This window comes from Neurospora tetrasperma (assembly GCF_000213175.1).
Source record: "Neurospora tetrasperma FGSC 2508 unplaced genomic scaffold NEUTE1scaffold_4, whole genome shotgun sequence".
In the NCBI taxonomy this organism is placed as follows: domain Eukaryota; kingdom Fungi; phylum Ascomycota; class Sordariomycetes; order Sordariales; family Sordariaceae; genus Neurospora; species Neurospora tetrasperma.
The window spans coordinates 1,172,862-1,180,732 of record NW_009799102.1 but is presented as its reverse complement, the minus strand read 5'-3'; the positions used below and the strand labels follow the sequence as shown (position 1 = coordinate 1,180,732).

General features: G+C 54.3%; 4 protein-coding genes across 4 annotated transcripts in view; 2 read left to right on the top strand and 2 right to left on the bottom strand.

The window, feature by feature from the left end:
• The window catches only part of NEUTE1DRAFT_64865 (uncharacterized protein), a gene marked incomplete at both ends in the record, with an annotated part of 6,124 nt that extends 3,236 nt beyond the window's left edge, over nt 1-2,888 (bottom strand). Inside the window, 2 exons of the mRNA XM_009853674.1 lie at nt 613-2,507; nt 2,572-2,888. Coding sequence (XP_009851976.1) covers nt 613-2,507; nt 2,572-2,842 — 2,166 coding nt within the window. The remainder of the gene's footprint in view (nt 1-612; nt 2,508-2,571) is intronic.
• Nucleotides 2,889-3,463: 575 nt separating this feature from the next.
• NEUTE1DRAFT_83541 (uncharacterized protein) lies at nt 3,464-5,055 on the top strand (the record flags this gene model as incomplete). Its single annotated transcript, XM_009853673.1, has 2 exons — nt 3,464-3,581; nt 3,736-5,055. One exon carries the CDS (start codon nt 3,787-3,789, stop codon nt 5,053-5,055), a length of 1,269 nt encoding a protein of 422 aa, XP_009851975.1.
• A 43-nt stretch (nt 5,056-5,098) lies between these two features.
• On the bottom strand, nt 5,099-6,399 carry NEUTE1DRAFT_95203 (uncharacterized protein; the record flags this gene model as incomplete). Its single annotated transcript, XM_009853672.1, has 5 exons — nt 5,099-5,555; nt 5,665-5,725; nt 5,832-5,907; nt 6,088-6,214; nt 6,319-6,399. The coding sequence occupies 4 exons, from the start codon at nt 6,207-6,209 to the stop codon at nt 5,377-5,379; spliced, it is 438 nt and encodes a 145-aa protein (XP_009851974.1).
• Nucleotides 6,400-6,622: 223 nt separating this feature from the next.
• On the top strand, nt 6,623-7,871 carry NEUTE1DRAFT_117297 (uncharacterized protein; the record flags this gene model as incomplete). Its single annotated transcript, XM_009853671.1, has 1 exon — nt 6,623-7,871. The coding sequence occupies one exon, from the start codon at nt 6,732-6,734 to the stop codon at nt 7,668-7,670; it is 939 nt and encodes a 312-aa protein (XP_009851973.1).

Here is a 7,871-nt window from a genome sequence, read left to right as displayed (position 1 = left end):
CCAGCCTGGGCAGATCCATCTCTATATCACCGCCAACATCTGTCATCGTCTGATCAAAGAGCGCCGGGTCCATGTTCTCGAGAGCGTCGTCTTGACCGTCCCGCGTGTCTGGGGGCTGGGAGGTCTTGTCAAGCTTGGGCTTCTTCCGATGGTGAGAGCGAGGTGCAGCAAAATCAGGATCGTCATCTTCGGCGTGGCGGGCCCTGCGCTTACGCCAACCGAAGCTGTCTTTTTCAAATACTCAGGCATCAATTCCGGTTCTTCGTCAACAACATAATTTTCGGCCGTAGGTCTTTGATAAGGGTCGAACAGGATCTTGTCCGGACTATCGTCATCCTGCTGGTAATAACCCATACCAAGCATGCGCTCCTGGCCGAACATGGACGGATCAGGGTAAGCGGACTGATCGTGATCCTCGGGAGCAACCGACATATCTGCAACCTCGGCGGGACCTGCTGGTTGGGCGACGTTGGGCTGGTCGGCAGATGCACCAGTCATTTCAACATCCGGTCTCTCCTGGCCCTCACCCAAGCCGTCGGCAATGGATTGTTGCAAAGCGTCATCCATGTTTTCAGCTCCCGTTGCCTGCTCACCGCTCGGTAGGGCGGGCACCTGGATGTGTACGTCTGCGTTCTTGGCCTTCTCGGCTTCGGCCTGTTGCTGTAGCTTTTGCAATCTCTTGCTCTGAACGTTGCGGCCATCGTCGCCGGACGTCTTGAGCCAATTGAGATTATGTACCTTGAAATCGACAAGTGTTTCCACACTCCGATCGTCAGCGATAGGGCGAGTATCGTGTCCAAGCAGCGTGTTCTTCGGATGATATGGGACATTGCCATTTTTGAGCCTACGGCAAGCGCCGCAGTTGCAGATCTTGAGGCACCTAGGGCACTCCCATCTCTCATTTTGCAGGACTTCCTGGGGCATGAGATCGAACGCTCGGTAGAGAACACCGTAGCAATAGGCTTCTAAACATCCTGGGTTCGAACAGAATGCGAGCTTGTAGGTGTAGTCTTTATGCTGGCACACATGGCAACGGTAAACATCGCCCTTCTTCTTTTTGCGACGTGGTTTCTTCTTAGGCTTCCCATTTTCGTCGACTTCTGGCTCCGAGTTTTCGGGCTCCGAAGGCTTATCGAGTTTGCTGATATCTTTCCATGGCCGTCTCCGAAGCTGCTCCTGGCAAATCTGCGCCACAGACTTCTTGCCCGACTTCCTTCTCGCCAACTCCAGTGGTAAGGGAGACGTGTCGTAGTCGACATAGCCATCGTTCTTAATGATCAGAGCGCGCCACTCTTCATAACAATCCACCAGGCCAGACCACTTCCACTGCTCGGCCCAAGTGAGGTTGGAAACACAAAGACATGAACGTCCCATGGCGTAGCACTCCATGCAGATATCGTATGTGTCTTCGTCTCCAGTAACCAGGGTGCGAACGCAGTGCTTGCAAGTGAGGAAGCGATTGAAGATGTTGGCTCTGCAGTACGAGCAGGTAATGCAGGAGTCAAACTCAATATACTCAATTTCCTTCTCCTTTGTGGCAAACATCTCATCCACCAAAATCTCGGTGAACAGGCGGAAAAGGGCCTTGAAGTCTTTGGCGATTTGTGTCATGCGGAAAGAGTTTTTCATCAAATCCTGACCAAAGCCGAGCAGCCCAATGTCGGCATTCTGCTCCATCTCAATCATTTGGTTGTAATACTTTTGTAGCGTGAAGTAGATGATCGCTTTGTTCTTGTACTGTTCGTCACGGCAGACGAGCCTTGCCTTGGGAAGGGCTTCATGCAAGGCCATCTCCAGGGTTTCCGCCGTGGTCCTGTTCCACGCAACCTTGATGGTGCGAGTGCCGCGATTCCAGACCTGGTGGGGAGCCAAAGGAGGGACCAGAACAAAATCGCCCACCTTCTGCTCCACTATGTAGACGGGGAAATTTGCCTTCTTCCAAGCGTTGATTTGAGCAAAGTGCTTCTCAATCTCAATGTCGTGTCCCAGAATGGAGAGGAAGTATTCTCTGACAACCTCACGGTCCTTGGTCTCGGTCATGAACCAGATGGAGCTGCCAGGCTTCTCCCCGTTCTCGTCTCCGGATGCATCTACCATGATGTTCTGACCCAAGCTGGCGCACATTTCGCGATGGGCCGGAGTGTATGTGCCTTCGTGACCGACGTAGCACATCAAGTTCTGGGCGCGCATCTCTTCGGGGAGACTGCTCATCAGGTCACCGGCTGGTGCGCAGGACTTTTCCTCCACGTAGTCATAGTCATCGAAGCGCCTCGAAACCTTTTTGTCGAGGTTGTCGTTCATGTAAAAGAGGTTCGTCGGAATGATCTTCTGAAGGCGCTCCTGCCACTCGGGCGGGCAGTCGATATCCTTGAGGTAGAGGCGTTGGCGGCGCTCATCGCGGAAGTTGCTCGGGGTCCACTGGTTCGTCAACTGCTTCATTGATCGGAGGTAATGGCCCATGGTCATTGGAATGTCGGTTTGTGCGACAATGTCGCGAACATTTTCCTCTGCAGAAGGTCAAGGTGGTTAGACTGCAGCATCGGTGACACAAAGTGACAGCATGATACTCACGTTTCTTGTTATAGGTGCCTTCGAGCCATTCTGCGCTAAACAGCGTCTTGGGTAGTCGATCGTTCCATTTCTCAATGACCAACGGTTTGCCACCGCGGATAACGTGAAGGTAGACGAGTCTCTCGAACTCTTGAGGGCCGATGTTGCGGATCTGAGCTGCCGAGACGCGGAGGACCCAGTGGAAATTTGGCGTCTTTTCAACCAGGGCATGAAGATCGAGATCCGGCGGAATCGGGTCGAATTTGGCCTGGGGATGGGATGCGGCCGGCATCTTGGTGGTGGTGGTGGGTGATGTTGGTGCTGGTGTGTGTCGGTTGTTGTGATGCGACGATGCTGCTATATTCTCGAATGGGTTCGGAAGAGGTTCGTGCGAGGGACGTGATGATTACGCGATAGAGGTACGGTGTTGTTAGAGAGACGCGCAAAGCATTTAAGCTACATGATGCTCAATTTGACATAACGTAGGGAGTGCAAGCTAGAGATGCCTGCATCGGCTGTGGTGATGGAAGGCAGCGAAACGAAACTGAAGGGCATGCAACTGTTGTGAGAAATGCGCAGTCGCCTTCAATCTGGTGTTCGTTGCTGCAGGGAGGTGGTGATTGACATGAAATCGCCCTGTACTGGGGTGGGAACTGGAAGTTTACTGTCCGGCGCGGCAAAAGTCGACAAGGCCAATTGGTAATCCTTGTTGTCATGAATCCCTGCAGGGACGGGCGGGAAAGCAGCGCGAGTGCGGGAGGCTGAAGCTGCGGGGCTTGTGAGCTTTATCTGTTTGCCATGAGCCAATCAAAGTATAATTTACAGATGTGGCTGGTGCCAGCACCTCAAATCAGATGGAGAACCAGGGGTCTTACTGTGGCGCAAATAATTTGTGTAGATCAGAAGGCTGACACTAAGATCACGAAAACAATCCCCGAGCCAAGTTGAAGAGCAAGCTTGTCACGTCTACTCGATTCTGGATTTAGTGTCAGAGGCATAACATCCTAGCTGGGTAGGGACCGGGACAAGAGGTAATTTCACAAAGATTTTCTTTGGTTATTTTTCCCCCCAAGTTCTGTCACTCAACTTCCACGGTTAACTTCGGCATCTCTATCAGTTGAGACATGTGAAGTTGCTCACTTACACAGTACCGCTAGCACTCACTAACACTTACACACATCTCAGACAGCCTCATTCTCACGACGGCTGCTTCGCCGGAAGGACACTTCGCCCATCATGTCCTCACACCGTCTTTTGACCAGACTTGTTCCCCGACAAACCTTCTCTCACACCACCACTCGTTTTTTCACCAAGCCATCCTGCTCATCACCACCATGTCTCGGCATCCGGCCCTCCCGCCAGTCCAAGGCCCTCACCAAGCCGCGCCTCCTCTCACTTGAGACTCTTCACAACTACCACACCACCAACCCCCTCCTCTCCCAACCCGAAATTCCAACCACACCCACGAGCGCCACCCTCCCCACCTCGGCCGTACCCTCCTCCGACCCTCCTCTGCCTGAGTATGTGCCCCCAACAACCGGTCTCCTCTCGCGCCTCCCCCCCTCCTGGGTTCCCTACGCCGAGCTAGCACGCCTCGACAAGCCCACGGGTTCTTATTATCTCTTCTTCCCCTGCCTCTTCAGCACCTTGTTGGCAGCTCCCCTCGCGGGACCCGCCTCGCCGGCCTCTGTCATCGGCACCTCGCTCCTCTTCATCTCGGGAGCCATCATCATGCGCGGCGCCGGCTGCGCCGTCAATGACCTTTGGGACCGCAACCTCGATCCGCACGTGACGCGTACACGGCTGCGGCCCATCGCGCGGAGGGCCATCACGCCCTTCCAAGGCCTGGTATTCACGGGGTCGCAGCTTCTGGCCGGGTTGGTGGTTTTGCTGCAGTTCCCCTTTGAGTGCTTTTGGTACGCAACGCCGAGCTTGCTTTTTGTGGCGTCTTATCCGCTGGCGAAGCGGGTGACGTATTACCCGCAGTTTGTGCTGGGCTTGACGTTCTCGTGGGGAGCCATCATGGGCTTTCCCGCACTGGGGGTGGACTTGTTGGCGAACCAGGCGGCGTTGACGGCGGCGGGCTGCTTGTATACCAGCAACATTGCGTGGACGGTGTTGTATGATATGATTTATGCGCACATGGACATCAAGGATGATGCCAAGGCGGGCATCAAGAGCATTGCGCTCAAGCACGATAAGGAGACGAAGCAGGTGTTGACAGGCTTGGCTGTTGCGCAAATTGCGCTGCTCGCTGGGGCGGGCGCGGCGGTTGGTGCTGGACCGGCCTTCTTTATCGGAAGCTGTGGTGGCGCGGCCTTGACGCTGGGTTACATGATCAAGAAGGTTAACTTGAAGAGTGTCAAGGACTGCTGGTGGTGGTTTGTCAATGGCTGCTGGATTACCGGCGGCGTCATCAGCCTGGGATTGGCGACTGACTATCTGCTCAAGTATTACGGCCAGGAGAAGCTTGAGAAGAAGCCGGAAGAGCTGGAGTCGGCCTGAAAATGGTAAATGTTTCTCTGTTCTTTTGGGATATCATCTTTGTAATTTCATGTACCATAACACCATGTTTGTCATACTATTAGACACAGGCAGTCCCTGGACAATCTCCAGAACACTAAAAGGTATGAGAGATAGAGAGAAGGGACTTTTGGGGAAAGCACGATTTCTTTTGGCAATTAATGACCTGCTTTCTGTTGAATCATTACTACCATGAGAGTTCAGGTATCCCTTAAACCCAAAACCAAAATGCCGTTGTAAAAAAGCCTCGTAGACTCCGCATAATGAACCGTGCCCGTTTGCCTGCTCGAAGCAACGATACGCTTAAGAGCGGGGCTTCTCCTTCTTCTCCTTCCAGAGGGCGAGGAGACCGACACCAGAGACCTTGACGACCTTGAAGCGGACACCGGGAATATCACCCTTGGCCTTGCCCTTGCGACCGAAACCGGCGAGGAGAACCTCGTCGTTCTCGTCAACGAAGTTCAAGCAACCATCGTTGGGGACTAAAGGGGGATATGGGTTAGCACATGTGCCACTTGAATGTGCTGGGGGTTCCAGCAGGATGATGTTTCATCATGGGATAATTTGGGAGTTGGAGAGGGATCGTCGTACCGAAAGCGGTGACCTTCTTGCCGTTCTTGATAAGCTGGACACGGACACACTTGCGGATAGCCTATGGTCGCAGATGTTAGCCTTATGTTAAAGTCGCAACTCGTTGTCGATGTCGGAAAAATCGGGTCGAATCGAGTTCATCGAAATCGGGATCGGGGTGTACGTACGGAGTTAGGCTGCTTGGCCTCAACGCCGACCTTCTCGAGCACAATGCCCTTAGCGTGGGAAGAACCACCGAAGGGGCTGTCATCATCGTCATGTTAGCCGAATGCCCTCCATCTCGGTTTGCCTTGTGTTGTTCGTGATCTTCAATCGCCCCATCATTCCCATCTCTTTCTCTTCATTTCGCCATCATCGTTCGCGGTCGTTTCCATCTCCATCGCTATCGCCATCGCCATCGCCATCGTCGGGATTGATGCGTACCTGGACTTGAAGGCAGTGCCGAGAGCCCTCTTCTTGTAGTGAAGATCGGACCAACGCTGCTCGCGACGGTTGTTGCGCAGCTTGCGGGCCGCGTTAAGACCACGGGGCTTTCCTCCAGACATATTGGCTTTTGGTTGAAAATGTCAGTTTGGGGGACAGTTTCAAAGGAGGAGTCGAAAACCGAAATATCTCGACGTGGTGAAGGCGGGGGGGCAGCAGGGAGGCACGTACCGACTTAGAGACGTGATCACGGACTCTGGGTACAGTTCGTAATCCGGAGGGTCAAAGGCACGGTTTGCTGGGAATTTTTTGGTTTTTCCGCAGTAGGGCGAGAAAACCCTAGGACTGCGTGCGATTGGGTGGCGAGCAAGTGGGGTCACTCGCCTCAGGCCACTGTCTGCTGATTGCGTGAAAGGTGGAGCATTTGGTGCACATCTGGCCAATAGTAGATGATGCGACTGATAAGCCCCTTTGATAAGCTAGCTACTCCGTCACTTCCCTTGTATGTTTGTACCGTCAAGGTTCCCCAAGCTCAACCAACCCCACGCAGACGCGACGCTTGTGTCACTGTTCGTCGCAGTTCATCCTTCTTGAAGCTGACCTACAGACATTCAGCAAGATCCCTTGTTTTGGAAAATGTAGCCATGTCCCAACTCGCCAAGGTAAAGTCCAAGGCGCGCGAGCCGCCATCGCTCTTCCTTCCTCCTTCGCCATCGGCCTCACATGCCTCGCTCTCTACAACAGCTGGCCCCGGCCAAGGCTACCCGCCGGGACCGGGACCAGCCTCCCCTCTCGGACCTGGCCGCGGTGGCGCATCTCTACTACCTTCACCGACCGTGAATGATACCCGACGAGGAAGTGTCGCCGCCAATGCAGCAACAACCACGACCGGTTCTACAACCCCGAATCCCGCAACAGCCCTCAATCTCTCCATGCCTTTGCACCTGCCTCGAGGCGAGTCTACGCGCACCACCGATAGGACGGATGCGCTCTGGGCTGAGATGCAAGCGACGCTGGAGGAGGTCGAGCTGTCAGCTAGCGGAGGCACGAGGGTGTTTGGACCGGATCACGAGCAGAAGCTGGCGGAGCTACGACAGGCACAGATTGCGCTGGCGCAGGCTTGGGCGAGGAGTGAAGCGGATGATGCTGTCGAGACACAGAACAATGGCGGTGCTGCAAGCGTCATAGGAGGCGGGCTAGCGAAAATCAAGTCGTCGGTTGCCGGAACGGAACACGGTGGTCTTGGTGGGAAATCCGAGGCGGGTGGCACGACAGGAGGCCCTGAGGGCGGAGGACCAAAGAGCACCGGAGGCGCCGGCAGCACACGGCCCAGTAGTGCCGGAGGACCTGAGAAGCTCGGCGCGAAGCTTGAGCAGGAGACTGAGGCTGACATTCTACTCGCAAGGAAGAGACGTGAGGCCAATGATCACTACTTTTCCAGAGTCAATCAGGGTGTCCTCGATGTTGTCGCCAAGTTGGAGGATGTTGCTGTTGCCATGCGCGCGGTTGAACAGGAGAGTAAGGATATCTGGGCAGACGGCGAAGACAACAGCAACCCGGGGAGTGCGAGGGCCAATGTTTAGTCGGCGGTACATGATCTCACATAGCATTTGGGGCTCGAAGAGGGCATTACCATGGGTTTCGCATTATCATGGCTCGTTTGGCGTTTCTACGGCGTTGGAACACTCGAGCACTACCTTAGTATTACACACGTACCTAAGTTAGCTACGTATCTATCATAATGATAATTGTCACGGCATAATATGAAGCTGACGCTTACCCAC